A 27,917-nucleotide genomic window follows, 5' to 3' on the forward strand; every position below is an offset into this window, starting at 1 on the left:
GTACTTTTCCTTTCATAATTTTTCATTTTCCATACTAATGTACATTTGTTTTCATAATTCTTCTTTTGTGTGTTGTGACTGTGTTCGCCTGTTTCCGCGTATTTGAGTTGTTTGTAGTGTAGTTGCAAATTGAATATTAGGGTTTTTTGTATTGTTAATTTAAACGGATAGCAGCAGTACTGATTGGGATTTGGGGTTCTTTATCTTTTTTTCTCCTAAATCTATCGTACGCGGACCACAACCCAGTGCTTGCGCGCTCTTTCTGTTTTGCTCGATGCGTTGCCCCTTTCATCACCGCGTGTCTCGATTTTCCGTCTCTGAGCCGCTAAGTCGCTACTTTTAATCATCATTTTCTACGCGCTCCTTTCGAATAACTAGATCCCCAATCATATCCGCATTTGTAATAATCTAAGAAAAAGTGTACGACGTACCCTTCTCCCCTCCCCCCTCCCCTGAATTCGGGTTACTAGGCATGTTTTTGCAAGAGAATTGGATAAAATCCTTAAGCAAACGTTACTACTTATATCGTGTGAGTGTATTTCCGTGTGTTTATGCGTGTGTGTTGATAGAGGGCTTATATTTGCCAAAAGTACGTCACAAAGCCAGGCGGCTCTTCTATGCTTTCGCAGCAAATGCATGTAATAAAACTTTGATTTAACGAAAGGAAGTGTTTATTTAAGGCTTACCACTGGGAGCATTTGCAAGTGGACACACCCAAACGCCCAAACAACTAAACCCATTCATTTAAGTTTAAAGCTCTCTTTTACTATCTCTCTCGTCCAATGTATATGCCCATACCGTTTGCTTATGACAAATGAAAAACAAAACTTTAGCTGAATTTTCATCATTCTCCGAAACTCCCCATCTTAATCTTGGATATTACACGACCCAATTAGTTGCACCGGTTCCTTGGATAACTTACGATGATACCATCGATGATTTGCGTTGATGGTCGTTCTATTTCCCCGATGTACGTAGACCGGTTTGCTGTAAGCTCCGAAACGGTTCAAGCAGCGATTGCCAGGCATTGTTACGTGTTTTATGTGCCATGATGACGAAATTCTAAAAAAATAAAAAGGATTTTATGGAATTATCTGTATGAAAAACAAACAAAGTTGGAAACAGGCATTCAAGAGGCAGAGATGGTGGTGTTCCGGAATAGTTTTGGATCGTACGCATTTCCATTTCACACTATCGCAAACGCTATGATAAGCCTGTTCTATTTTCGACAAGTAGTGTTTACATACTTCGCTATAGCTCAGTATTGACCCGTCGTAGGTCTTCACTTACATGTGAACAATGCTATTCCGTGACACACAAAGCGGCACAGACTTAAGTATTGGCCTCTTTGCATTTTTAATTGGATTGCAACAAGCGGGGATGAGCGAGTGCATTAAAGAAACCACCTAAAGTCTTAAAATGCTTTGATGCAATGTACGGCTTTTCATCTTATCCGAATGACGACAGTCTTATTGATGTGATGTGAAGAATAACAGAAACCCAAATGAATAGAAAAAAAAAATCAAAGGCATATTGATGTTACAATAATTCGGATTCTATTCGAACAATAGAATCGCTTGCATAGGCCGAGGCATGCTGGAGATGGCAGCGAATGTTCGAGAAGCGAGCATTTCTTTTTTTCCTTTGTGTCGAATTCTCACAAACCCATCCAAGCACGCTGCGAGATCAATTTTCCAACGCATCTCAGCTGATCGGGGTGAGCCAAAGTCATGATGGAAGGGGAATAGATGTTTGGCCTTGAATTGCGGAGTAATGGTAAACCGTAGAAGATAGATACCTTGAAATTGGATTCACTCGTACCCTCCATTGTTATACATTAGCGCTGGTCTGCTAGGATGATAGACGGCAGAAGATATGTTCTCGCTGACGGGCGGTGTCATCTCCACCCTCCCAACCGGGATCCTTGCTTATCGCATCGCGCCTAGGACATCATTTTAGCAGTTTCTGCTGTTTCGAAGATCGATTCGATATTGAAGTCTAACTTTTTCATTATACACACACGTACACACGCACAAACACACGCGTAACACACGCACAAACACAGTAAATCGCGTTGATGTTTGCGGTTATTCTCTGAAGCCTTCAGATTTGGGGGATATGCGACGAGCTTTGAGAAAAGGTTTGGAGGCGTCGGTTGTGGCTGCGGCTGCGGCTGCGGCGTGTAGTTATATCGTGCACGTCGTGCGTTCTTGTCGGGCATTTTAAAGTAATCATAGTAATCGATAGAGGGGAAAGAGGGAAGGGCGTGGGGGAGGGACAAACGAAACGATGCTCCACCGACTATTTAATTGTCGACGTTCGCGTATCGTTGTGTCCACTCTTTCGCATTTCTGATTGCTTCGGCTTCGTTCACCTTCCAAAGTTCCGCAACATCGTTCGCCAGCGGATCGTCTGGGTTGGGGGCGCTGAGCAGCGCCTGAATCGAGAGCAGCACCGTGCGGATCTGCAGCGCCGGACTCCACTTGTCTTTCAAAATGTCCAAACAGATCCGCCCGAGACGGTCGATGTTTGGATGGTAGATCTTTGTTATGAATCGCACCTTCGGCGCAGACATGGGATAGTCCTCGGGAAGGAACAGTTCGAGCTTAAACAGGCCGCCCTCGAACGGTGAATCTTCAGGGCCGAACACGATGACGTGAAAATAGCGTGCATTCTGATCGTCTGGGATGGCGCTAATACCGGGCACGGGCTCCTGCATCAAACGTTGCGTTTCTTTAATTATTCTACGCGGCAGAGCAGCCATATTTGTTTAATTATTTCGCTTCCTGGCGCCGCTTCGCTACGCTATTTCGTTCTGCGGGACCTTCTGCCGTAAACCCGCTGCGAATGGCACACAAAACCGAGTACTCTCCTTCCCGACGGAAATTCTACGGATCGGTTGCCTGTTTTGCCCAGATTCAGCACGCCCCTCCGCGGTTAGCGTTGTCGAGCGACCAATTCTTTGACAAAGCACGATGCTCCAGAGTGTTCTTTGCAGGTCGCTCTGTGCTGTGGAACCACCTTTTTGCTTTGCTTGCGGCACTTTGCTGGTTCGTTCCCGGACGGCTACTTTTTGTTCGATAGGATCTTTACTTGGTGATCAGTGGGCGACGACCACGAAATCGATAGATGACGAAGTTTTTCCTCGGTATTCGCGCGAGTAGAAACACGAAAATTTTCACGGCAAGGGGTTTTCTGTGCTGGCCAAGGAACGAGAAAGGAACAACGAAACGAGAGAGAAAGCAGCGACGAATGACGGTTTCTGGGCGGTACGTTTACAACCGCGCGGTATCGTTACGTTTCTGAAGGGTTTCTCGCTAGTCGCGAGTTTTCCAAATTTTTGAAAAGCCCTTAAAATGTTCCTATTTCCCTTTTGATGATTCAGGGAATTTGTGTATTTGCTATTCTATCTCCTGTTTTCGTTATTGAAATATTTTCCATCCACATTTGCAAAATGTTTTATTACTCAAAATTAATGTTTTTTCAATGTTGGTAGTGATTTCCTGTAGGTGTAGTTAATTTTAGTTTTTTTTGTGGGAGCTTCCAAACGACCTGTAAGATCTTTCATTTTGTACAAAATTAATGTTTGACTCTTTTCCCTTTAATTTATTTCCTGCGCCTTGCTTGTTCCGAAGAACGTACAAGTCATTATCAGCTGATTTGGTTCGGCGACCCCCTTTGGGTAAGGGGTTGTCGCTATACAAAGAACAAAGTGGTAAACAACGATTTCTGGTCGGAGGAGCGGAGTGACGATGCAACCCGGAATAGGTAATTCCGTCGTAAACGTATCAAATGCCTAAAAGGTGTCCATCGCACAGAAATGGCAGCACTCTTCGCTTCCGCCGGACCCGTGGCGATCCGAAGTGTTTCCAACAATCTGCGGCTTGTGGGACGTTACCGGAGTAGCAGTAACATCAGCGCGATCGATTCGTTTATCAGTGACCTGGTGGATAACAAGAAACTAAAGTGGAAAGTACTCAACAGTCGACATCGAAATGGCCAAGCAAAAACCGTGGAAGAGCTACCAAAGGAAAGCACGTCGACCGGAGCTCCTGCGACGGTGCCACGGACTTCATTTAACTTGAGCGGACTCTTCGCCGAGCTTACGCAAAATCCATTGGTGGTCAATATTAGCTCGATGGATGTACCGCAGGTGGATCATCTTATTGAGACGGCACTGGCGGAACAAAACGACGGAGACGTGAAGCTACTGCTTGAACAAATTGTCCTGTACCGGAAGATTCCTTCAGCTCCGGTGGTGGACAAAGTCTTGCGCCATGTAGCCGTATTGGCGGATACGGATAAGCTAGCAAGTTTAATTGATCTCTTTTCGAGCCGTTCCGGTGGCAAGGATGCGAATGCTAAACCCGTACAGCAATTTGACCACTACAAAGCATTGTGCCTGTGGAAGGCAGGCAATACTCTAAAATCCTTGGAATCGTTTCGGGAAATAGCAAAACACAGCAGGCCCGAAGATCTATTCCTGGTGGATCAAATCCTCCGAGAACTTATCGATGAAACGATCGGCAAGAAAAGCGAAGCCGTTTTACTAGCAGTGATGGGGCTGTGTGAGTACTGCCTAACGGATCTACGTCACGAATTTCCCATCTGTTACGTATGGGAGAAAAGCTTTCACAGCTCCTGGCACAGCGATCAAGAGGCAGCGCGGACTTTGTTCGATCGGCATGCTAATCTAAGGACGGCCATCAGTAAAAGGTAAGATACTGCACGATTTTCACTAACAACATAATCAAAATTCTCTCCCATAGACTTAGCAACCTTTGTTATAAGCTGCTATACGATAACAACGTGGAAAAAGTCTACCAACTGATGGAACACTTTCTGAAGCACAACATGAAACCGGAATGTACTCACATACTTATTCGTTTGTTCGATTATCAGTGTAAGGGAACAAGCAAATCACCAATCAAAAACAATACGCTTATTGTGATCGATGTATTACAGATTGGAGGAAAAACCTGAGAGGATGCTCTGAAATTATGCAAAATGCCGTGGATCTCGACATAGTTCTGCCGGAGCTGTATAATCGTCGATTACTGGAGCTACTGCTGGGTCGTGCTTCGTTGGATCCGTCCGTTACCGGGTCTTCGAAAAAGTCGATTGTACCGAAAACAAGAAAATACGAACTGAAGTTTTAGACATAACGAACGTAACATTGCTTTGGTTCGACGTCGGTAAGCTACGGTTTAGCTACCTCGTTAGTCTGTTATGTATGTTAATGATGTGTTTGAAGAAGTTTCAAATAGAGTAGAATACAAACCAAATCATCTCAATTCCTTTTTATGAGCGCTTTTTTCGTTAACACAGTTATAGGTCGAATGGTTTCAGCGGTGCATTAACGTGTATTGACTATCATCTCTTTATCACGTAGGAAAACAAAACATGAGTTGGTTCAACATTGGCTACTCATCTCTACTTAGTGCCTGGTTACTAGTTCAATTCCCAGTTCCTTTCGCAACTCGGTTATATCCTGTTCCCATCGTTTTTCCCAGAAAACTGTCATCAATGGTTTGATGCGTGCTCCTGTTTTTAGCGCCCACGGTAAGTATGTATGCAGATAGTTTTGCCGTTGTCTGGAAGAGAATCATTTGAATGTCGTTAACTTGATTACTGAAATGGCTTATTTACATTAAATCTTACTTGGGACGCAAGCGAAATGCACCAAAAATGGCTCCTCCGTAGCACATCGGAAGGCCCGTGTTGATTGCTTCCACCCATTTGACCGAAACCTCACCCAACATGTTGGTGGGCATATCTAGGATTGCGTGAACCATATCGTGTGTTTCGCGATATCGCGTCATAACATAAGCAAGCTCGGGATCTTCGATAAAACGTACTTCCATCCGTGAATCAGGGGTGATGTTCTAGTCGGATAAAACAGTATTAATAAGTATCGGAACCAGAATATCATAGGCATTCTACTTACATTCTTTTCCATGAACGCCACATATGAATGGCCGAAAGAATTTTCCGGAAGTTGTTTTAGCTGTTCCATGTTGATGGTGCGAGTGTTAATGCGCGGTTTTTCTGCCAGAATCTCTCTTCCTTCTTCGCTGCTTTCCATCGAACGTTTTATTCGTTCCAAAGCTTCGCGGCCTGTCGTTTCCCCCAAGCACGCGATCATATCATGCCTGTTGGGGAGAGAAGTCCAGTTACTAGCTTAAAGAGTTTTTAAAAAAAAATTCAACCATTCGGTATTACCTTCGTGGGTCTACCAAAGCAGCGATCGAACTTCCGGTGCTCAAGATGAATCGCTGAAGATCGCTCACTTTGATGCGATTCCGCATAAACTCCCGCGTAAACTCATCCATCGCTTGCTCGGCCGCTGGTTGCTCATCGACCGGTATTGTGCCGGTTTGTCTCCATGGTAACGATGTTGCCAATGCGCGATATGGAGGTAGATAATGGCGTAAATTAAGCTGTTTGCGCAACATGCTCAATTATTGTATGACCTGGTTCAAACGAGAAGATAGTTTGTCGCGATTAACGCGTTAATTAATTTTTTTTATCAATCCTGAGTAAATGAAGAATTAATTATGAGTAATCAATCCTGAGTAAAAAAAATATATTTTTGATACCTTCGCATTAAAGTATTAAAACACGATAAAGAAATAACTGAAATCGTTTAAACTTATCGTAAATAAGTACTCTTAACTATATAAAAATCTGCAAAATTGTAGTTAACTTGGAAACTAACATTATTAACACCTTTCCATAAACCCTAGCGCAGTAGCTTATCTTATTTCCAACACTACCTGTTTGCAATAACTGGCACTAAATTAGGTATGGAGTATATTCGTGACCAATAAAGCTAAATGGAGCGTTGTTGCTGGACTGTTGTAATAGAAATAACAAGCAATAAACAGCTCATTATTATTTCCACCAATTATCGCGCGACCTTGAAACAGCTTACGTCATAGGCCAATAGAATCAACACAAATTCAGGCACGATAGCTGAATCATCAATATAACATAATGGCTTGAGAGTTTGCGGTCGTCAATTCATTACAAAAGCAAAGCTGGAAGTTGCTGGATAAGGTCACAGCTAACCAGTTTTAAAATCGGGCATCATTCTCATGCCGGACGATCAAAATGATGAGGATGATGCATTTGTGTCGTGTCATTGAACTTCGGGTCAAAACAGGCCATGGTCATTATGTTGCGTTCGCTTCTTCCCTAATACCTCTGTTCAGGGAGTACTTTTTTCCAGCTAAATCCCCAGCAAATGTTGCAAGTAATAATGGTTTAAAAGTAACCGATTGAGTTAAACCACGATTAATAAGTTATTTCATTGTTGAAAATGAGACTGAAGCACATTAATTTGATTTGCTTAAATATCAGCGGATCAAGCAAAATCAAAATCATGGTTGCGTTGATTTGCGCTGATGTTGAAAAAGGGTTTCACAATTTTCCAAAAACCTCCAAAATCCGCAATAAACGAAACGTGTCCCTTTCTGTAAGTCAAACAGCCGCAAGCAACACGCTGTATGTGACCATGACACTAAAACATGTTCGAGGAAGCTGCTGAATATGAAATTAGCTTTTGGATGCCACAGGTTAATTCGGTATGCTCGCTTGTCTGGAATCAGTCATTATTTCGGTTATTGATGGATTTTTTCGAAGGATATTCCGCATTGTTGGATTATAGATATTACCCTCATCTGCTCATTCTGCTATTCGGCAAGATGATTACGTGTGATGCTTCAAAAAAGCGACTGCTGTAAATGAAGTTTCTTTCTCCTGTAGAGTACGAAGACACAAGTCAAACACAAAACAATAACTTCAGCGATTTGTATTGAACGCCGTTTCGCGTTTCTTGGTTTCATTAAAAACTCACAATTCTCTCGGTTCGGATTCTCACTACAGCTAACATAAGCGGTAAAACTGTACAGAACGGGATGGTACAAATTGATTGTTCTCTTTTTTAGATAAATTTAATATCTACTCGGCTTAGTGTTTTTGTGGCCTCCTATGACAAGAACGGTTGCAGTGAGTTGCAAAGTAAAACGGAACATAATAGCCGTTAGCCAGCACTTTCCTTTGACCTATACTATACACAATCCTCACGGTTCGGTGATGGCCGAATCTGGGCTTCTTCACAAGTTGCACCCGTTAGGGATGCATGTTTTTTACATTTCCCCCCTAATAAATAGATAGTTCCCTCGTTTTCCCCTCTATCTGACCCTTTGGCTTTGTTAGTTTTGTCAGATCACGCCGGAGCGCACCGCACAGAAATCTATCTCAAACGTTGTCAATGCGACCACTAGCCGGAAGCAATCGCTCTTTGTCGGCCGTGGAGCCTTCAGAACTGCTGCTCGATTTTTTGCGAAAGGTAACGTAGGTGTATAGTAGGCTTCCCGCTATACTAATGTTCAGGCCGATGGCATTAAGCAACGAAAACACATAATCGCCACTGATAAACATGCCTATGTAGGTGACACTGATATTCTTGAGGCAACCGACGATGGTCGTCGTAAGGGCTGAGTTGTGCTGCGTGCAAAGGATGATGCTGTAGGTTAGGATGAATCCCATCACGCAGGAAAGCAGGAACTGAGTGGCGAAAAGTGGATCACCCCATCCTTCGTACTGCCAGGCTCGATCAAGATCCCCCACTAGCCACGTGCCCATGATCGCCGGAAGCATCATGAAGAGCGAATTGTAGTACATGAGTCCGTACTTGCCCATGTCGGCTGTGTCGAGTTTCTTCTTCATGTACACACCGTTGGCCGCTGATAGTGCGTTTGTGATCATCACGTACAAGTAACCGTGCAGATTGAAGGACAGATCATCTACGGCGGCCAATATAGCTCCACCGATCATCGCGAAAACGCTCACTTTGACTGAAAAGGTGGGTCGGATCCCAAGTACTACAAGTTCGAGGAGCATTGTCATGAGAATGGAAAATCGCCGGAGGGCCGCAAACATTGGAAGGCTGAGCGCCTGCGTTCCACCCAGTCCGAACATCATGTTGCCAAGATAGATCAGCGGTAGAGGAAATATGCGGCGGGCAATATCGAGGCTGAAGTCTGGATACTTGACGATGCCGAGTCGCTTGGCAACGAACAGTACTATGATACTGGCTGTGAGCTGACCAAGGCTAAGTACCAGAAACGAGGGAAACCGATAGCTGGTCAGGACGGTTTTATTGACGACCGTGATGAGGAACGACGACAGGCCATAGAATATAGCGCTCGACAGCTTCAGGAACTGTGTACCGTCTACATCGCCCATGCTACTCGCCAGATATGCTACTATCGTACGCATTTTGGAACCAATTATGATAACGTCGAAAGAGGGCTTATGCTGGACGCTCGGTGCAAAGGTTGTTCTACAGCTCGGTGACTTGTGAGATTCGGGTTATGTTGCTTATCGCTGAGCTGTAGGGTTGCGTTCGCAATGGTGCCGTTCCGATACTGATGATGTGCAGTACAACAGGATGTTGCTGCTATCGGCCGCGGGTTCAACGTCGTTTTTCCAACAGATTTCTCGCAAGGGGATCGATGCAGCATTCTTCTTGTGGGTCTTTCGTCACGGGGTATGTCGTGCCTTTTGATTACCGGCCACGGATCACGCAAGGTGGCCAATCTCGTTGCTTATTGCCACATCACAAGAGAACACGGATTTTCGCTAATCACTTCCAAATCAACGTCGCCGGGAACTTTCCTCACAGATTATTTCTTCTGGCGCACTTGGCCACACACTTGTGCACACATTCTTCACCCCTTCCACCCGTCTACGACCGTTGGTCAAACATTACCTCGCCTTAGCCCAAAAACCCAAACATGAAATTTGCGAAAGAAAATCTGGATCTACATCGCCGGGCCGATTGGCAGCACTGGTTTGAACTTGACAGACCCCAATAAACAAATTATGAGCCGAACGCGGAAATCTTCGAAATGAAATATTTTTCAAGAATCATTCCAAACAGTTTGTTACAACACAATATTTTTAGTAGTTTCACTTGTTTTCTCTTCATAAATAATAGTGAAAACCACTGATGCAGATTTGATAGAGATTGTTATTGTGTCGCTTTGTACCTCGTTCAGTTCCTTTTCTGAACCTTGCTTAACTAAAGTGCCACCAACTTTGGTGATGAATTGGTTAGTTGGCCGCTCGCTTGAATTTGCAGTTGTTTAAAATTGTGTTTTTTAAAGTAAATGTTCTGGCGGCTTCCCTTAAATAGTTCACAAAGGACAGGTATTTTCTAAAGATGCAATGAACTTTGATGTGGAATTGGTTTTGATGCCGTTTCATTCACAATTTCACAATTCAGTTCACAAGTTGACAGAGCGAGAAGCTAGCTCGCTTATGGAATTGCGTGATTTTGAACAATTTTATTATTTAACCACAATTTTTAGTTATCTCTTTCACAATCGCTACGATCACCAGTTTTGTAGTTTCATCGTGTATAAACGGTACATACCTCGGCTCGATGCACGCAAAGATCCGTATTTAAACAGAGCTACGAACTGCTCCTTTCGCTGTACGAGAAAGTTTTGTTGACAATCTTGAATGGGGCTCATTTCATGCACTGCTTACGTTTATTTGACGGCGAGCAAATCGAATAAGTGTCAATTTTGGCCTCTTCCCTAAAGGAATGTCCGAATATTTGTTCCTCGATTTTTCCTCGAATGTACCATCGTTAGCTTGCCTAGAGGTTGATTGAAACTCTCACAAACCATGCTTCCCTACTATTCAATACACTTCAAACTATATCCGTCGCTAACGGTCAGCTGATCTACCGGCTGATCAGCTAACTGTTATCTCCGATCGTTCTTAACGGCTGCACCTTTTCCCTGGTTATTTCGTCCCGCACGCGGTGAATTCTTTTGAGATGGCTTCATTATGCTAGGCGCCGGTGGTGTGGTCGATGCCGCAGCAGCAGCCGCTGCAACGGAATACCTGGTGGTGGCAGAGTGAGGTTTCGGTTGCGGCGGACCTCCGCCGCCGGGATGTAATGGTCCACTGTTAGGCATGGGTTTGGCGGTTGATCCGATCGACTTTCCAGTACCATTGTTGTTAGTGCCGCCACTGTTAGGACCGGTGCCGGTTCCATTGTTGAGGATTGGTTGTGGCATCGAGGGATTCAGGTTCGGGTTCGGTTCACTCATGTTAAGCATCTCGTTAAAGTTGTAGCAAAAATCCCCCAGACGAACTATCTCGCCATTCTTGCCGGAGTACAGCGTCAAACACTGTCGCCAAATAGCGGCATATCCTTTCGTCAGCCGCACAATATCGCCCGGTGAAAGCTGTTTTCCTGGTTCATCCCAAATCGACACGTTAATCGCGGCACTCTGGTCCGCCACCTTGAAGGTGCGCACTTCTCGATTTTCCTTCGTCAGTGTAACGGGCCCAATTTCAAGGATGATGAAGATAACGTTGATATTCTTCAAACCCGGATAGATATCCTTGATGGCAATCAAGTCCATCGGGTTGGGATTGGGTGGATGGTTAGGCATCGGGCTGCAATGAAATTTGGCTTGAAAACAGATCTGCTACATTTTCCATCGCAGACAAAACCTACCCGTAGATATTGACGGCCATTACTAAGTGATATAAGACAAAATATGCAATCGAGTCGTCTAGATTCAGCCAAAAGCATGAATATTTTTCTGCGTAAACAAATTTTGTTTTGTTTTCGCTTCTCCAACAACAATTCGCCCGATTCGCCCGATTCGTCGACACTCGGGCGACAAAGGCGAAAAGGATCGAACGCAGGTGACAGCTTCTTTCGTCGTCGCCTTGCCAAAAACCAAAACCTTCGCGGAATCGTAAGTCCATTTTGTTTTTGCACGCATTTTCTTTGTTTCGTAGAAACTGCTGTTTCATTCTGTATCGCGTAACCGTTTTTCTTGTCTGGTGGATTGATTGTAGCTGATTGTTAGATCTGCAGAAATCTCAAATCACCAATCGATATGGACATTGACGAGGAAGAGTTCGAGGCCCCGACCTCCAGCAGCAGTCGCGGTGAACGGAAGCGCTTCGAGGTCAAGAAATGGAACGCGGTAGCGCTCTGGGCCTGGGATATCGTCGTTGATAACTGCGCTATTTGCCGGAATCACATCATGGATCTATGCATCGAGTGCCAAGCGAATCAGGCATCGGCCACCAGCGAGGAGTGCACCGTCGCATGGGGCGTCTGTAATCATGCGTTCCACTTCCACTGCATTTCGCGCTGGCTGAAAACGCGTCAGGTATGCCCTCTTGACAACAGAGAATGGGAATTCCAGAAATACGGTCACTAGGCAGACCGGTGGTTCTTTGCAATCTCTGAGATGTGCTGCACCTTTATCCTAAACCTTAGACAAACCCGGAAGCGCAGTTCTTCAGGAAGTGATGGAAGGTTGTCTAATTTGGGGATATCTATTGCAAGTTGTAAGTTGCGTCCGGGTTTTGTTTTTGTGAAGCTTCGCCAACTACGAATAAATTAAAATGTTTCGATTTTATCGACACCGGTACTCCGGAACAAGATATACAGCTATTATACGCTAACTTTTATTCGAATTAATTTCATCACAGAAAAGTCTTTGAGGTCAAGGGTCAGTAATGGCATTTCTTTTCCTGCGCCTCGAACCTTCCTGATCGTCGGGCGGCTTCCAATGGTCGCTACCCAGCTTGTCCGACCAATGGGGCCATGTTTTGATGATATCGTACAACGCCTGACCGGGGCTCTCGAAGGGGGCAAGCTGCCGATGGCCGTACAGGCTGAAGTTGTGGGCTATATAATTGTTATCAAGTCCCATCTTTATCAGCTGCTGCGCAGCACTCAGTTGAGCAATCGGAGGTTTATACTTGATGAATGTGCCTACAAATGCTATGCAAATGCTGTCCACGTTAAAACCTGCCAAAACGAAAGAAAAATGTGGTTATCTTTATCTATGGTTACTACTGCGGTAACCGACAGCTAAACCGATTCTACCTTTTGTATGAGCTCCCTGCTTGAGCCATCCTCGTCCTTCGTATGCGTTACCATCCCCGCCGACCAGAAATTGATACGCAATATCGGAAAAGTTTCTCGATTCTGGCATTATGTGAAAGTCTTGTATCAACTTTACTTGGAACATACATTTTGACTGTGAAAGAAAGAATGGTGTTTAAGGGTAAAAATACTGCGTTGGGATACGATGTTTCTTATCCATAGCTAGCTACTAGTTGAACGGACAATACTAAATAACTTCACATTTTTCTTTGTTATAAGCACACCTTGTATTAAGCCGAATCACGGGTCCACTAACCTAATAGCCCTGTAAACTTGGTAATGTTTCATCGAGATGTGTTTTGTTGACAAACTCGGGAAGTTTTTCGAGGGCTTCCACCAACCATTTTCCAGTCTTCTCTTCCGAATCTAGATGCTCTGATGCGAACACTTTGTAGTTGCTAGATAAACTTCCTCCCGCTATGCCATGCTCTAGCAAACGCTCCAAAGATTTCATTTGCTTATCCACCGGCTTATCAACGTATTCATAGTTTCCGATAAATGCGATGCCGATGCTTTTAGAATTGTATCCTGCAAAAAAAACAGCCATTGGGTTTAGTGGGATTGTTCGCCTACTGCCACTTGGAAACGGGTTCGCTCTACCCTGTGTATGGGCTCCAACTTTGTTCCATCCTCGTCCTTCATAGATTTTTGCATCACCTCCGATTAAGAAATTGAATATGATATCATCATAATTCTTGCCATCCATATGATACTCCTGCAAGATGCGGACTCGCAGAACACAAGCAGCCTGAAATGATTGGGAAGCAGTTTTTTAACAAAGGGTATCATGGAAACTTTTGAACTGTGGGTTACATTGTCGCCAAAAAGATCCTGTTTGGTGCAGCTGTGATGCTTCGGATAAGGTACTAAACACGGTTTAGCTAGAATTGTTCTTCCCATAATTGATTGCTACATTTAACTTAACTCTAACCATATGACCATATGGTATTCCCTTTTCTAGACTGATTTCTAGTCATTCCCATTGACCTAAATACTATTATTGCACTAGGTTTCGTTAACCGCAACAGGTCAAGTCAGTCTTTTGGCGCACTTTCTCCGAATGCATTAGGTTGGGACCAACGGTTTCACTAGACTAAAGTGGGGCAATTGCGTCAGTTTTTCCATCAGAAATTTTCCCGGACTCAAAGTGGCTTTTAGCTGCTGGGCTCCGTACAGTTTGTAGTTTATGTCGAGTTTACCAGTGTCGGTTCCATTTTGAAGTAGCCTTATTAGTTGCTCCATTTGTGCATCTTCCGGCCGGTCGATAGTTTCGTAATTTCCTATGAATGCAATCCCATGGCTGATACCATTGTATCCTGTTAAACCAGAACAGAACACTTGTCTCATAATCTAAATACCATATACCAGTATATGGTTCCGTTCCGTTCTGTTCCGTGGCAAAACGTACCTTTTGTATGAGCACCCTGTTTGTTCCACCCTCGACCTTCGTAAACTTTTCCGTCACCTCCTACTAGGAAATTGTAACCGATGTCACCGAAGCCTTGGTTATAGTGTATATTTTGAATTAATTGAACTCTCGCTATGCAAGATTGCTAAGGGGACGAGTGTAATAGAGAGAAAGGAAGAAAAGGAGTGTAAACGTGATTTTCAAATTGTTGTTAGAGGGATGTGTGGAATGTTGTAATTGTGATCAGTAACCACGAGGCATGTGCTTAGCGAGGCATAGAATAATACATACTTGATGTTTGCGTGATGATGTATGATAACAGACAAAAACATCTGTTTAAATTTAATGTATCTTGGACTTGGGACTAGGACGTGTGACAATGTGGGAAGTGATAGAAAGCAGTGTTACAAATTTGGCAGTTGTGTGAATAATTGTGCAATGTCTTGGGTCTCGTGTTTTAGCACGTTTTGTCCACTTTCACATAACTTCGTTGCATCGGGTCGTCGATTGTACGATGGATTGGCTTTTCACATGCTGGAACATAACACGGTGACAGATATGGTGACAGAGAGAACATCAGACAACTGATATGATTGCACCGTGACTTATGAAACACTGTAATAATGATCATCTTTGCCCGGTTTATTAGACACAGCGTGACGTATTCATCGGTACTACCAGAATCACTTCTTAAGCCGATAAAAACAATTGATGGTTTTCGATTCATGGTTTTATACAGTAAATACAAATAATATTACAGATACCATCGGTATCTTCCAAGCATCATTTAGTGTCTCACCTGAGTTGTGCAACCTTCGGTAGCGGTATGCGCAATGATGACATTGTTAACCGGTAGCTTCAGATCGGTGAGCACTTCTCTTGGAGGCTGCGCCAGCCACTCGGTCCGCGTTACCAGTCGCAAAGGTTTAGGATCAGGGAAGAGATCATCTTCTGCGGATGGAAGGGAGCGTAAGTAAATGATTAGCAAAAGGCTACAAAGCTCTTCAAAACTATGAAGCATTTTTTTCTCTGTGATGTTATCCAGGTGACGCCATAAATATTTGTTCAAAACATGCTATACCTATGTCCTTGTTCGGCGGGACATTAAGACGATCATCATCTCCGTCGCCAATGGTAGGCCTAAATATGGTTTTACCTGTCGCTGCGAGGACGCAAATGATCGCAATTACGGCACACAAGAAGCAGATCAATAGTATGATCAAGAACGAACTGAGCAATGGCTTATCCTTAATGATTGCCTTAATATTAGACTGCCAGGATTTGGGCTGAGAAGGTGACAATGTTGAAGGATCTAATGGAAAGAAGAGAGAGAGAAACCCGTGAAGTGATAGTAGTTACGGTCATCGGTAACGTAATCAGCACCACCGGCAGTACCTTTTTTGGTGGAGTTGTCGGCTACCATTTCGCATGCATCGTTTTCATATGCCCCATTGGTGTAACCGTTCTGGCGATCCTTGTAGATATTTTTAATCACAACCTGCCCCTTAATGTACGTTTTGTTGCCGAACGTAATATCTGAAGAGTTTTGCAGGGCTATGGAACCAATGGTGGGTGGTGATCGCATCGCTGGGGTGATCGAATTGATCGCTTGTGGTCCAATCTTGAGGGCTCCATCGCGGATCTCGCATTCACCCGATCTGAGCTCCTTCGGTATCTGATCGATAACCCGTTTAATGGAATCATCGTCACATTCCGTGTCACTGCTGCTGTCGAAGGCACTCGAATCATCGTCAACGTTGTTGGTATGATTGTTGGATGTCATTGAGATATTCGACAGACTGCCTCTGGTACTATCGGTGGTGTTGGTCATGGCACAAACGGTTCCTACATTGCTTTCATGCGCACCATCAACATCTGCGGAAGGCGGTTGTGTCTCAGTGGTCCCATCTGATGAGGGTGTCACTTGATTGTCTGTTTCCTGATGCTTCACTTTCGCCATCGTATGGACGTGTGTAGAGTGTTGGGTAATTAGTTTAGAGTTACTTCAGCGGATATCGCTCGCTGCTGCCTATCTATAGAAGCATTTCGATGGCTGGCAGTCCAGTTCTGTTATCAGCTGGAGAAGGATGCCCCTGATAGTGTCAGATGAGAGAAGCAAATATAAATAATGCGTTACTAACAACAGTCATTCAGACATTTCCATTGTTAAATTCAAATTTTCAAATGTATGCATCCTTCAGTATAATTTGCAAATGTATGCATCCTTTAGTATAATTTGAAATATCTCTGAATTTTCTTGGTTTTAAATCATATGACCATGTGCAATCAAAGTTAAGTTCCAGTGCTGTACTCTGAGGTCATCTCTACATAGCGAGCACTGATAAGAGTCAACAAATGTATGTTATGGTTCTATTTGGCTCTCTCTTTTTCTCTCTCCTCAGCGGCCTGCCCTTTTCCTATCTTGGAAAAGGCTGAAGTGCACTATTGGAGATTATTTTGAATAGAAAAAAAAGAAACTAGTGATATGAGTTGAAAAGGCATTGATTGCCTGCAATACATAGTTTTCGAATATGAATATTTGTTTTAAATGATCTTTCGAAAAAATACACTCACCAGCTCGTAGGCGGCTTAACAATTAGGAACGTTCAACAATCCCAAACAACGATTGATAATTCATTTTCAAATCACATCATTCATGTTCAATGTGGGCACAAATATTTTGTCTTTGCTAGCACCAAATACCGTAGTCAGATAAGATGTTCTGTTGCTTTACAAACTACGAACCCGCCAACCGATCACGCTTGTACCGCTTTGTGCTTGCTTCACGTTGCATAAAGATTCCGTACCCACCCAAACCTCATTCAAGAGCTGTTCGTAGTGGTGTTTGGCGTAAAAACCTGTTGCTTTTTCAATGCGAATCGTCCATCACGACCACTCTGGTAATCTCAAAAATCGTCATCAACTCCGCTCAACACTTGCGTTGCGCAAATAGTGAGGAGGACGTCCCTTTATGATGTGGATATGGTGTTAAGCTGCTTCTTCCGTATCGCGATGCACATTACAACCGGATGGTGTGTACTTTGACGACCCCGCCACCGAACGAGTGTACGAACTTGAACAATCACCGCAGCTCTAGCAACTTAACTATGTAAAATTCTTCCTTTTGTCGCAAACACTACATATTTCACACGATAAATTCCACCCCTTTATCTCGGTGATCTGTGTGTAGTGTCGTGTATAAAAGTCTAGGAAACCGGACGGTAACGAAAGCGAGGCGCAACGGTTGATGAGGGCAAGTATAGTGACACGGAAACGATGACGATCACCACACGAGGCGTTCCAGCCCACGATCCATTAACTACTATCATCACGGGTTGTTGAGCGTATCGGCGGCACGTTTGCGACAGCCACCCTACAATACAACAACGATGCTCACGTATTGGTTGCGGCTGGAGTTCGTCGCTAGGCGAGAAGATAGCGTATTTTAAGGCTCACTACGGAAGGGTATTGGAATTACACGATCATCTTTCAGTCGTAACGAAATGGAATGACCAAGTCAAAACTGCTGGTCGTGCATCGGCATTTCCTTTGAATTTCTTTTATAATATTTTAAATGAACTTATTTATATAACGTTCATAGCAAACAAAAATTTACTACTTGATAATGTACGATTGTTTCAAAGATCATTTTTGTTTTGTACGAAACATACCTTGTCTAGATTTTTCAGTTATTTGGTCGGAAATTGGAAAAAAAATATTCCCAGATGGTAATTACGACAATAGCAATCGTTTTCAACGAGTGGTTTGCACCAATTCACAGTGCTCGGATGCCGGGTAACAGTTCACTTGCGTAGTGTTATGTGTGTCCGTCGTTATCGGGGAACGGTTTGGCTTGTTTGAAATCTACAATTAATTTCAATCAGGACACTCTTCACTGATAACGCAGTGAATGCAACACAGCCACCGATAACCGCATGTCAGTTGCCGCGCGATGTTTCGCGTAAACGATTGCAAAATGTTTGTCGATTGGTTTCTCCTAATGAAAGGGATGAATGGATCCCATCCCGGTGTCCCATGTCCGCTATCGTAGTTAATATTACCGCATACGCGGCATACGCTTCGTACTATCGCGGTATCGTGCAGCATCGAACTGCGCGTAAACATGATAGAATCGGCCACACTTTTTCCTGCCGTCGTATTTACATACGATATTGGCGTTAAGTTCGAGGCTCGGAAGCAATGGACGCACCGTAGCCCAAACGACGACAACAACTAACTCGTTTGTTCAGCGGAGATAAGATTTCGGGAGCCATTTGCTAAGCGACATTGAAACACACGCTAGTGTGTGGCTCGCACTATGGTCATGCATTTCTATTGCCAATTACATTGTCTAAAACTGTAACTTTGTGAACTGTAAATTTGTGAACGGGATTGCTATTGATGACATTCATTTAGGCAGCATAAGTCCCCGCAAGATAATATATTACACCACTAACATACATTTATTCGACTGATAACGGTTGTGCGCAAATATGCACTAAAGTGGTGTTTGAAGAATCGTTACGTCACGTAGAGGTTGACTGTGTACTGCGTATCATTGGCAGGTCTCTGTCTCGTGATGATCTTGAGACATGTGTGTTTACTCTTTGATAGGCCATCGCGTATGGACAACTAGGCGGGCAATTAGAATTGCAGGCAGAGATGTTTGCCATGGAACATCATAAAATAATCATATTGATTTACCGTTATTAAACTTAAAACGAGAGAAAAGACTATAAATTTACTACAAACAATGATTAGGAAGCTAAGTTTTATGGTATTTCTTATATTTAATCTTTGTTGGGCGCTACAGTTGGGAACGCATCCGATGAAGTAGCGTTACTGCTGCTAGAGGTATCTGATGATGGTTTAATGTTTTCTTGGTCCCATACGATTGGCAGACCAACTTCGGTTCCGCAAGGTTCGTGGCCTGGGGTTCCGCATGGGCTCCAACGTGGAAGCTGGATCACTTTCTCATAGAGTTTGATGCCAGGACTGCGAGTGCGTTTCGTCTAAAAGTATCAAAATGTGTTAAATCACAATTGACGATCGACGATCGCACCCCATTGTTACCTGTCTGTGAGCAACAATGCGATAGTCCTTAGCCAACAGATCGTGCATTTCGCCATAAGTTAGCAGATGATCGAGGGCTGAAAACTGAAGCTCATTTGGCTCGTAGCGTCCATAATCGCCCATAAAACAAATGGCTACCGATTTGTTGGCGTACGCGTTCGCTCTGTCCCAGTCTCGTCCAACGTACACATTACCATCACCTCCGAGCTGTAGAGAGATAGATAGCAGATTAAAAATAAGAGCTCTCTCATCTATAGCTGATGTTCGGTGAAGCGTACATAGAAGTTACTTTGAATATCAGACAGGTACTTCTCGGCTATAGCCGCGTCTTGTAGTGTTCTCATCATAATGGAGCAAGTGTGGACATTAGTGCAGTTCTTCGAATGCACCCCGATGTGCGTAATCAGTACGTAAGGAATCGGTGACTCCAACTCATACGGGCCCTGCACACCCTGCTGTGCTCCCCAGTTTTTACGTCCCAACAGCATATGTCCGTTACCTAAATTTGGTACTAATCATACGAACGGAAATAGAATGCTTTCATTAAACAAGACTGTTGGAGTTCAACGAGTTTGTGCTGGATAAAACGCTACATACTGGAGTTTGAAAAATAATTGTTTCCAAACAATATATTACTCGGTAGCCGTTCACTGTCGGATGGTGTTGACGTGTAGATGACATAAAACAGAATGGATAAACCGAAGATGATAAGCATCAGTATGATGTTGTATAAGATGCATCGCTCACAGGGACTGCTTCTGGCGCCGTTAGGGAACTCCAAATTGTTTTGGTTGTTGGATCCATCTGAAATATAAAGTGTAGTAATTTAAAGAAAGGTGTTTCTTGGTATACTCGTTGGTATGTTTATATCCGAAAGATCATTAGAATAAGTTGGCATCACAGAGAAAAGGTGTTTTATGTTGCTACATTTATCAAGTTTGACGTTTATTTCGAGAATGGCCTATTAGTAATTTTACATAAAAATACAATTATATACAGCACGATCCCTATGACTAGACAAATTTGAGTCCAAATTTTGCTTTTGAAATCCAATCGCATACACTAGCCGGCCACTGTCGCCGGCGTTTATTCTTCTTCGTTCACGACACGTTGATGGATGTAATGAAGTTTGATTCCCATACGCTCATTGTGGATCGCTTCCTCATCCCATACGCTCGGGTAACCGAGTTCTGCTCCGCAGTGCGTGTAGCCTTCCGTACTGCATGGATTCCACCGTGCAAGCTGCATGATTTTGGGATACAATTTGTCTCCAGGACTTGTTGTTTGTTTCGTCTACAAGTTATAAGAAAGCATTTTATATGATGACGATCATGCGCATGAGATGCGAGTATTAACCTGTCGTCGACCCACGATCTTGTAGTTCTTGTCCAGCACATCCTGTACTACACCGTAGGTGAGAAGGTGTTGTAGGGCCGAGATCTGCTCATTGCCGGGTTCGTAGCGATTGTAATCTCCCAGAAAGCAAACGGATACCGTTCGGTTATGGTACGAGTTTGCTATACTCCAGCCACGCCCAACGTATACATTTCCGTCTGCGCCGATCTGCGGAGTAAGGGAAAATCGTTACAGTAGGTTATGGTAAGGTAAGACCGAGTCGAAACGCTTCTATTTGAACTCACATAAAAATTACTTGGTAAATCCGGCAAATGCCGTTCACCGATAGCAGCATCCTGTAGAACTCGCATCTTGTTTGAACATTGGTAAACATCGGTACAGGGCTTGGAAGCTAGGCCAACATGTGTTATGATAACGTAGGAAACCGGGCGCTCCAGGTGGAGCGGTGCCTTCACGTGTTCCTGCGAGCCCCAGTTGCTACGGTCTATGATCATGTGGCTATTGCCGAGGGTCGGTACTGCGAATAGATCAATCTACTGGAGTTATTGAAGGATGGCAAACAGAAGGCACGGTATGCGATGGTTGGCACCAGCGGCTGGGAGCCTCCATTGCACGACACTTACTCGTTCGGGGATCGTAGTTGGCTCCGAAGATAATGTCCTGCGGTGGTTTGAGTTCACTCGGATTACGGGCCTGGTTGACGATGAAGTAGATCGCGGACGAAAATCCAACGATGGCGAAAAATATCAGAGCACCGTAGATGAAGTATCGTTCCTGGCGTAACGTTGATGGTCCCGATGATGGTAAACCTCGGTTCTGGTTATTGCGTCCGGCTGAAGTGGTTGAATATGTGTGAAAGAGGTAACAACATTCAGTATCGTTGCTCTTCATGTAGACTCAGTATAGTAGACAACGGAACAAAGATGCCACAATGGCCCGAGTGAGTGATTTAGTGTTCGCAAGCAGGGATATAAACGGGTTATCTGCCTTCGTCAAGGGCCGCCGTTGAAAGGTCTACGCACGCATCTTTTTAATATGCAGCTCAAGACTCGACACGACGAAGCCGGCCTTAACTCTTGTCGAATACGCAAACATCGAGCGCAATTGAAAATAGGCTAAGTACAGACAACCATGTGTAAAGCTTTGTTTGTAAGAAAAGTTCATTGCAACTTTGCAAAACTTTGCCAATTTCATTTCACAGTTACCCTGGCAACCTTGGATTGCAAGTAATTTCATACAGTTTACTCAATTGAACGTGATCATTAGCAATGAATACAAGCAGGCCGTCTTCCGGTCTTGAGTATTAGGTCCAATTTAAAGAACTATCCGATTACGATCACGATCGTATGTGCTGGATTTGAAAAAAGTATGTTATGCACTGGCACATATTTTGCATTCCCTCAATTGATGTTTTGTTTTCAATTGGTTCTAATAAAAAGATAATCTCCGCGGATGGCAATTGAATGTTGAATCACACCATCCTCGAAATGGCTCAAAATTGTTCTCGTTAAAAGTGTACACTCCTCCAGAATGAAAGGACCATAACCAACGGGCGCAACACGGAACCAAGCAGATTAGTTTTGTTGCGTTGTAGATAAACATCATTCTAAGATGACCCAAGATTGAATGCTCGCATAAGAGAGCATCGTTGCAAGGTTCAAAAATAGCCGAACAAATAAACACAGCCAGACGCCTCCAGCTCACCACCCCCTCCAGCTCTTTTCTTTTTGGCGTAACTTTTCCAGATCATCTACCAGATTACAAACAGTTACTAGAGGATCGAGGGCAGCGTAAGATAGGAAGATCGTTTTCTCTTCGAAGCATATTTCTGTTGTTTCACACACATCGGATACTGCCTGGGTAGCTGCGTGACGATGACCGCAAAGGAGAGTTGCGCTGCAGTAGCAGTGGCCACCGCTCCGTAGTAGAACAGGCTGGTGTGTCCAGATAACTGCTGCCTCCGGAGCCGTCGTAAATGAGAGAGGATGACGCACCGTATTCGTAATTTGTCACTTCCGCTTCAAACTTTGAGCAACCACGGAATGATGTGATACTAGCGGATTGTGCCGATGATGCTACAGTCGCTGATGATGATGACGACGATGACGAGGACGAAGTAGAGGATAATGGATGGCTAGCGTGCTGGGCAGGCGGGGTAGCACTCGCCGTGGGAGCAGGCTCAGGACAGGAAGAAGTTTTCGAGATCCTACGGTGGTAATATTTACGCTTCCGCTGGAACAGATTCACTGTCGTTGCGGCAGACGTGGCCAGATTGCGTTCTTTGTTGTGTATTTTCAGTAACAATTTCATCGTTTCGTATCACGTATCGATCAGTGGGTTAATGGAAAGTAGATCTTAGTATCGTATCACCGGATATTGTGTATCACATCGACGCACTCTCTCCTCTATATATTCGCGAATACTGATTCTACACTAGAGGAAATTAGATCACTTGAAGCTCGGAGAACACTATCGGAACATCAAGCAGTGAATGGTCGCCACTAAAGCAAATCACAAACTATTCAGCGACACACATAAACTGTTGCACTTTCTTTCACATGGAACCGTACCATTGAGCGTTCCGGTGGAAGTGGGACACTTTTGCCATGTTTCTCGGCACGTGCCGCGATGCCGTCTGATTTGGGCGTTGCGCACCCCCGGGGCCCCACCACTATCCACTAGCAGGACATGGATAATCGCTCAGTGTCGACCGTTTTATGCACGAGGTCTTGACGAATTTAAATTCAATTAGCACGATCTGGGCGAGGTCATCGCTCGTGGATACGCATGGTTCCGTAGGTGGATTAGCCGTACCGTTGAACTGGAGGAGAGACACACAATATAATCGTGCCAACCAATGATGCGCGTATTCGTTGCGGTAGATTGTAACCGAGTGACTATAGACAGCGCAACGTGCGGAATTTCCACCCGTGAACTGACGGTTTGTTTGTCTGGTGAGCGGTAGACCTGTTCGCCGGACTCGGGACTCGGGAACAACGAGCTCCATCATCGTAGTGGGTCTATGTGGATGGTTTAGTATCGGCTTGTAGGAGATGTTACAGACACACGTTGGTGTTTGTTTGACTGGGTTAAACCGTAAACATCTCTAGTCAATGATCGCGCATCACGAGTATGTCCAATGTATGCGAAACGATCGGAAAGGCTCCGGTATGGCCTTTTTAAAACATGAATTCTGATGATGATTTAAAAAATGCATACATTTTAAACTTGTTCTCCACAATATGAACAGGGCATGTTTTAAAATGTGTTTGGTTGAAAGCAGCACGATGCACTAAAGCATGTTTACTGCTAGCGAGACTATCCGCTTAGATGATTATACTACTGATGTTATGTAATACACGTACTTCCCGGCATTCCGTTCCTAGAATTGCATACTTCTTATCTGCCAACCCATGCACCGGGAGGTGTGTATTTTCTCGATGACAATAGAAAAGTACCGAATCATTGTGGCGTTTTACTGGCAACTATTTGCAGCAAATTAATACCTACAACGATAGTAAGAAACTTACTCGCAATTCGGCCAGCTTCCACCGTCGCATCCATATACTGATAGATTGTAACGGCTCCTTGGTACTGTGTCATTGGGCCAATGACAACGTCGCTAGAATTCGTCAGGTTTATGATGCTCGTAGCGGCCGGCTGCAGGGTGCCGGTTTGAGCATTCCCGCCATTTGGTATCACGCCATTCTGATGATTACCGGGTATGCTCGAGTTTTCGGAGCTCTGCTGGTATCTTGCTCCAAGTGCGTGCGATTCGTGCGGCATGGAATTGTTCTGTTGAAAATTGTTATACCGAGGATGAATTCGCATCAATGCAGCGGCTACTGATTCTGGCACCGGCGAGGTCGGTTCTGAGCCGGGGGTGTTCGGCATTGTGCGAGGTTACAATTTCTACAAATCGACACTTAAAAGCACTTAATATTCTTCACGTAGTTTTATGCGCGACCGTTGAGCCCACTGCGCTACGGCGTAAAGTTATTGGCGCACGCGGTCAAATCCCAACCGACACTGAATAGACGATCCCGCGATCGCCGACAGCTTTCGAAACAAGTTTCTTTCATGTGTTTGTGCGTATGTTCTTGCTTTCTGAGATTAGCGTTGAGGGTGATGATGAGTAATACGGTGGGAAATCCTGACTGCCGACGCATGTTGGCTATCGTTGTTCCAGTAATCGACCAACGATAAACATAAGAACAGTTTCAGAAGGTTTATGTAAGTGAACTTGCTCGGTAATGGAATTGACTCAATTTACCAGAATACATGAAAAGCATATCGTACGGATACATTTATCGATCGATTTGTAACGTGTCTTAATTGGATAACATAGTTGTAGAGAAACGTAGAACAAACGCTTTGCAAAGACTATTAAGATTGAATCGATTTTAACGGATTTGGTAAAAACTGAAGTGGAGAACTCCGGTATTATTACAGACTACGAGTGATGAGAATGGTAGACGACGACCTAGCCCGTAAAGTCTTCCGGATAGAGATAGAGGATGTTGTAGGTCCAAATCGAGATGGAGCGAACATAACGACATTGTCGCCAGCATTGTTGGACAAGATAAGGAGTAAAGGCAATGTTTTAAAGTAAAATCACAAAGCTTTAGAAACTCCTCACACACACTCTAAATTAGTTTATCAACGGTTTTTTAAACGCATGTCTGTACAAGCCAACCGCAACAAAGTGAATTTTTAGCCATAAAAGCCGTGGCAAGTGATGTGGACGACGCTTCATCAGCCATAAAAAACGATGCAGAAATGTCAAAACATTAGAGAGTTGTCAGAATTCGCGGCGGCAAAAGTGAAAAATTCAGTTTTTTTGGAAGCAATTTAATGATCATCGGAGTTTTCCGCTAGCTTTTTTGTTGTTTTGATTTAACCAAATTTCCAGAAAATCACCAGGAAGCTCCATTTCCCGTCTACGCAAGGTATCGAAAGAATTCCCCTTCACCAAGTGCTCTACCGTAAGTTCTCATGCGACGATCCGTGATGTTCGGAGAAATGTTTAACTTTGAGTCTTTCTTTTCCAGCAAACTACGCCTTGGTATGATGATAATAGCTATGATAATTCGATCCGAAATCACTGGATAGCCCGCATCGTAGTCTACATTTTCGTGGGTGTTTATTTCCTGAAATCGCGCAAACGATGGCAACGAAGAAGGGAACCGAAAACCAGCCGACCAAGGGCGAGTCAATGAAAACTCTGAATAACGCCTTCCATAAGTATGGCCCGGACCATCCCAGTGAAATCCTGAAGCATTACAAACCGGAAGACCCAGCAAAGTTTGTGCAGTTTGTGAACGATTTTGCCCTGCGCTCCGAAAAGTGCGAGTTGGATAAGCTATCAAATACGCCCGAGTTTATACAGTGCGTCTCTTGGAGCGAACTGCTGGACTCGAAGGGATTTCGCGAAACGTGTAATAACGAACTCCCTTTGGCTTTGAGATCGTTAGCCTACACGGAAAAGTTCCCCAAGCCAGAAAATGCTCATGGGGTTGACTTTCAGCTGCTCTATCTTAATCTGTCGTATATGATGATGGGACAGCCGATACAAACGATGAACCAGGCTACGAGGAAATTCTTAAAACAGGTTTACGAGGTAAGAAGCAAATGATCATTTCCATATAGTCGATTAGTAACCGGCATTATTGCTTTTCTGTTGTAGGAAACGGTACTGCAACGCACTAAATCCGAGTACCGGACGGAACTGTTATGGTTGCAGGAAAAACTGAAAACACTTCGGTTGCCGATGAAATCGAAACGGAAAACATTAATTATGAAGGATTTGAAGCTATTTTTTGCGGATCCGAACATAAACCCGCTGGAGCTACCGGTAGAAAAGATATGCTTTACACATCCGAAATAAGGTATTTAGTTTTTAATGAAAATTGGTTTCTCAAATACACGTACGAGATGCTAGCTTATGGATCACCCAACAGAGTACTGTCCCTATTATTTGCAATCTATTGGCGGAGTTGCTGGATATTTCGGATTTCATAGACTCGATACTGCACAATCAACGCTTGTTCATTTTGAAATATTCGTAACATTCAAATCACGCTTTGGTTGTTTATTACTGTTATCTTTGGATGAGGGTTATGACGAATCTCTTTCTCTTTTCTCCCGCTCTTTGCGTTAACATTTTTCTCCTACTTCAGTAATTGTTACACCAAGATAGTTAGAACGTGTTCAGGACGCATGACACTTCCATAGTTTTGACCATTGATGCACTGGTGCATATTTCCTTTCTACTAATTGAGTTATCTCGCTTTTTCCTTAATTTACTCGATCGAATTGAATGCAAAGAAGAAGCTGGTGCATTGTTGGTAATGTCTTTGACTTAAGCATTTTTTCCTGAAATATTATCCACACGTCGACACAAATTGTGCCGCGATTGATTGGTGTGATTAGGAAATGGTAAAATATTTATAAAATCCGTGTGTTATGCAGCGTAAGATCTCGCGATACAAACATTACGTGTACTTACAAACAATTCTGTTGCATCTCACAAAAACGACCAGCAAAACATCACTAAATGATCGTATAAAATGTTAAACACTCTGCACTTTGATTTCGGTTCGATGCCGCAGCATGTGCTCATCGCGTGTCCATTTTTAAAACATTTTCTGAATCATACCGCCTCACTACAAGAGTTTTACTACGTTTCTTATCTGTTGTGTATAATGGTGCTTGAGTCTCTAATGAGCATGTCAAAAGATTAGTTACAATTGTATTTGTTTGTGGTGTGTTAGCTAACATTTCTCGGTTTCTTTCTTTGGCTCTCAAGTCATACTTGTTCTACCTACATTCATACACTGATGGTGATGATGGGGGAGTACATGCATTTATAAAACGGTTGGCGCCTTGATTCGTTTTGATATCTTTTCTAAACAACAACATCCATTAAGGATTGAGTTTCTCGAATGGAGAACAGGGCGTGTTGAGTTTATAGTAGGATTGTCTGGGTTAAGGTGATGGCCGCAAGCACAAACTGTTGTAATCCGAATGCCAGCATCTTTGTAGTGCTAACTGTTCGCCGGCACGAGAGTGTGTTAACAT

At 43.8% G+C, this 27,917-nt stretch overlaps 9 protein-coding genes across 16 annotated transcripts; 3 read left to right on the forward strand and 6 right to left on the reverse strand.

The window, feature by feature from the left end:
- Position 1: 1 nt before the first annotated feature.
- On the reverse strand, positions 2 to 3,218 carry LOC125957094 (ubiquitin-conjugating enzyme E2 N). The gene is made up of 2 exons (XM_049689520.1): positions 1,799 to 3,218; positions 2 to 1,062 (listed from the first exon to the last, which is right to left on the reverse strand). Exon 1 carries the CDS (start codon positions 2,762 to 2,764, stop codon positions 2,306 to 2,308), a length of 459 nt encoding a protein of 152 aa, XP_049545477.1. The 5' UTR covers positions 2,765 to 3,218; the 3' UTR covers positions 2 to 1,062; positions 1,799 to 2,305.
- Positions 3,219 to 3,387: 169 nt separating this feature from the next.
- On the forward strand, positions 3,388 to 5,301 carry LOC125956380 (uncharacterized). The gene is made up of 4 exons (XM_049688183.1): positions 3,388 to 3,505; positions 3,636 to 4,716; positions 4,770 to 4,903; positions 4,966 to 5,301. The coding sequence occupies exons 2-4, from the start codon at positions 3,821 to 3,823 to the stop codon at positions 5,157 to 5,159; spliced, it is 1,224 nt and encodes a 407-aa protein (XP_049544140.1). The 5' UTR covers positions 3,388 to 3,505; positions 3,636 to 3,820; the 3' UTR covers positions 5,160 to 5,301.
- A 42-nt stretch (positions 5,302 to 5,343) lies between these two features.
- On the reverse strand, positions 5,344 to 10,530 carry LOC125956382 (ubiquinone biosynthesis protein COQ4 homolog, mitochondrial). The gene is made up of 5 exons (XM_049688185.1): positions 10,445 to 10,530; positions 6,223 to 6,473; positions 5,948 to 6,152; positions 5,662 to 5,885; positions 5,344 to 5,594 (listed from the first exon to the last, which is right to left on the reverse strand). Exons 2-5 carry the CDS (start codon positions 6,453 to 6,455, stop codon positions 5,438 to 5,440), a joined length of 819 nt encoding a protein of 272 aa, XP_049544142.1. The 5' UTR covers positions 6,456 to 6,473; positions 10,445 to 10,530; the 3' UTR covers positions 5,344 to 5,437.
- On the reverse strand, positions 7,798 to 9,865 carry LOC125956381 (UDP-sugar transporter UST74c). The gene has a single exon (XM_049688184.1). It carries the CDS (start codon positions 9,283 to 9,285, stop codon positions 8,263 to 8,265), a length of 1,023 nt encoding a protein of 340 aa, XP_049544141.1. The 5' UTR covers positions 9,286 to 9,865; the 3' UTR covers positions 7,798 to 8,262.
- A 251-nt stretch (positions 10,531 to 10,781) lies between the features above and the next one.
- Positions 10,782 to 11,682, reverse strand: LOC125956383 (SOSS complex subunit B homolog). The gene is made up of 2 exons (XM_049688186.1): positions 11,546 to 11,682; positions 10,782 to 11,484 (listed from the first exon to the last, which is right to left on the reverse strand). The coding sequence occupies exons 1-2, from the start codon at positions 11,563 to 11,565 to the stop codon at positions 10,782 to 10,784; spliced, it is 723 nt and encodes a 240-aa protein (XP_049544143.1). The 5' UTR covers positions 11,566 to 11,682.
- Positions 11,683 to 11,698: 16 nt separating this feature from the next.
- Positions 11,699 to 12,492, forward strand: LOC125956384 (RING-box protein 1A). 2 transcript variants are annotated; one of them, XM_049688189.1, is made up of 2 exons: positions 11,699 to 11,792; positions 11,896 to 12,492. In XM_049688189.1, exon 2 carries the CDS (start codon positions 11,937 to 11,939, stop codon positions 12,264 to 12,266), a length of 330 nt encoding a protein of 109 aa, XP_049544146.1. In that variant the 5' UTR covers positions 11,699 to 11,792; positions 11,896 to 11,936; the 3' UTR covers positions 12,267 to 12,492. The 2 variants fall into 2 exon arrangements, with proteins under 2 accessions (XP_049544146.1, XP_049544144.1); XM_049688187.1 differs by having other exon boundaries at positions 11,732 to 11,792; positions 11,907 to 12,492.
- LOC125956379 (peptidoglycan-recognition protein LE-like) lies at positions 12,466 to 17,746 on the reverse strand. 7 transcript variants are annotated; one of them, XM_049688177.1, is made up of 7 exons: positions 16,983 to 17,745; positions 15,804 to 16,501; positions 15,490 to 15,720; positions 15,208 to 15,359; positions 13,601 to 13,748; positions 13,257 to 13,528; positions 12,954 to 13,094 (listed from the first exon to the last, which is right to left on the reverse strand). In XM_049688177.1, the coding sequence occupies exons 2-6, from the start codon at positions 16,366 to 16,368 to the stop codon at positions 13,257 to 13,259; spliced, it is 1,368 nt and encodes a 455-aa protein (XP_049544134.1). In that variant the 5' UTR covers positions 16,369 to 16,501; positions 16,983 to 17,745; the 3' UTR covers positions 12,954 to 13,094. The 7 variants fall into 7 exon arrangements, with proteins under 7 accessions (XP_049544132.1, XP_049544137.1, XP_049544134.1 ...); XM_049688176.1 differs by having other exon boundaries at positions 12,955 to 13,094; positions 13,225 to 13,528; positions 16,983 to 17,746; XM_049688181.1 differs by having other exon boundaries at positions 12,955 to 13,094; positions 13,225 to 13,528; positions 15,565 to 15,720; positions 16,983 to 17,744.
- Positions 17,747 to 19,174: 1,428 nt separating this feature from the next.
- On the reverse strand, positions 19,175 to 23,761 carry LOC125958307 (uncharacterized). Its single transcript, XM_049691574.1, has 9 exons — positions 22,682 to 23,761; positions 21,461 to 21,670; positions 21,122 to 21,354; positions 20,838 to 21,044; positions 20,624 to 20,774; positions 20,079 to 20,285; positions 19,760 to 19,992; positions 19,482 to 19,688; positions 19,175 to 19,420 (listed from the first exon to the last, which is right to left on the reverse strand). The coding sequence occupies exons 1-9, from the start codon at positions 23,145 to 23,147 to the stop codon at positions 19,199 to 19,201; spliced, it is 2,136 nt and encodes a 711-aa protein (XP_049547531.1). The 5' UTR covers positions 23,148 to 23,761; the 3' UTR covers positions 19,175 to 19,198.
- A 1,879-nt stretch (positions 23,762 to 25,640) lies between these two features.
- On the forward strand, positions 25,641 to 26,788 carry LOC125957185 (uncharacterized). The gene is made up of 3 exons (XM_049689693.1): positions 25,641 to 25,822; positions 25,889 to 26,457; positions 26,524 to 26,788. The coding sequence occupies exons 2-3, from the start codon at positions 26,005 to 26,007 to the stop codon at positions 26,722 to 26,724; spliced, it is 654 nt and encodes a 217-aa protein (XP_049545650.1). The 5' UTR covers positions 25,641 to 25,822; positions 25,889 to 26,004; the 3' UTR covers positions 26,725 to 26,788.
- Positions 26,789 to 27,917: the final 1,129 nt, after the last annotated feature.

The sequence above is a fragment of the Anopheles darlingi genome, chromosome 3 (genome assembly GCF_943734745.1).
Source record: "Anopheles darlingi chromosome 3, idAnoDarlMG_H_01, whole genome shotgun sequence".
NCBI lineage: Eukaryota > Metazoa > Arthropoda > Insecta > Diptera > Culicidae > Anopheles > Anopheles darlingi.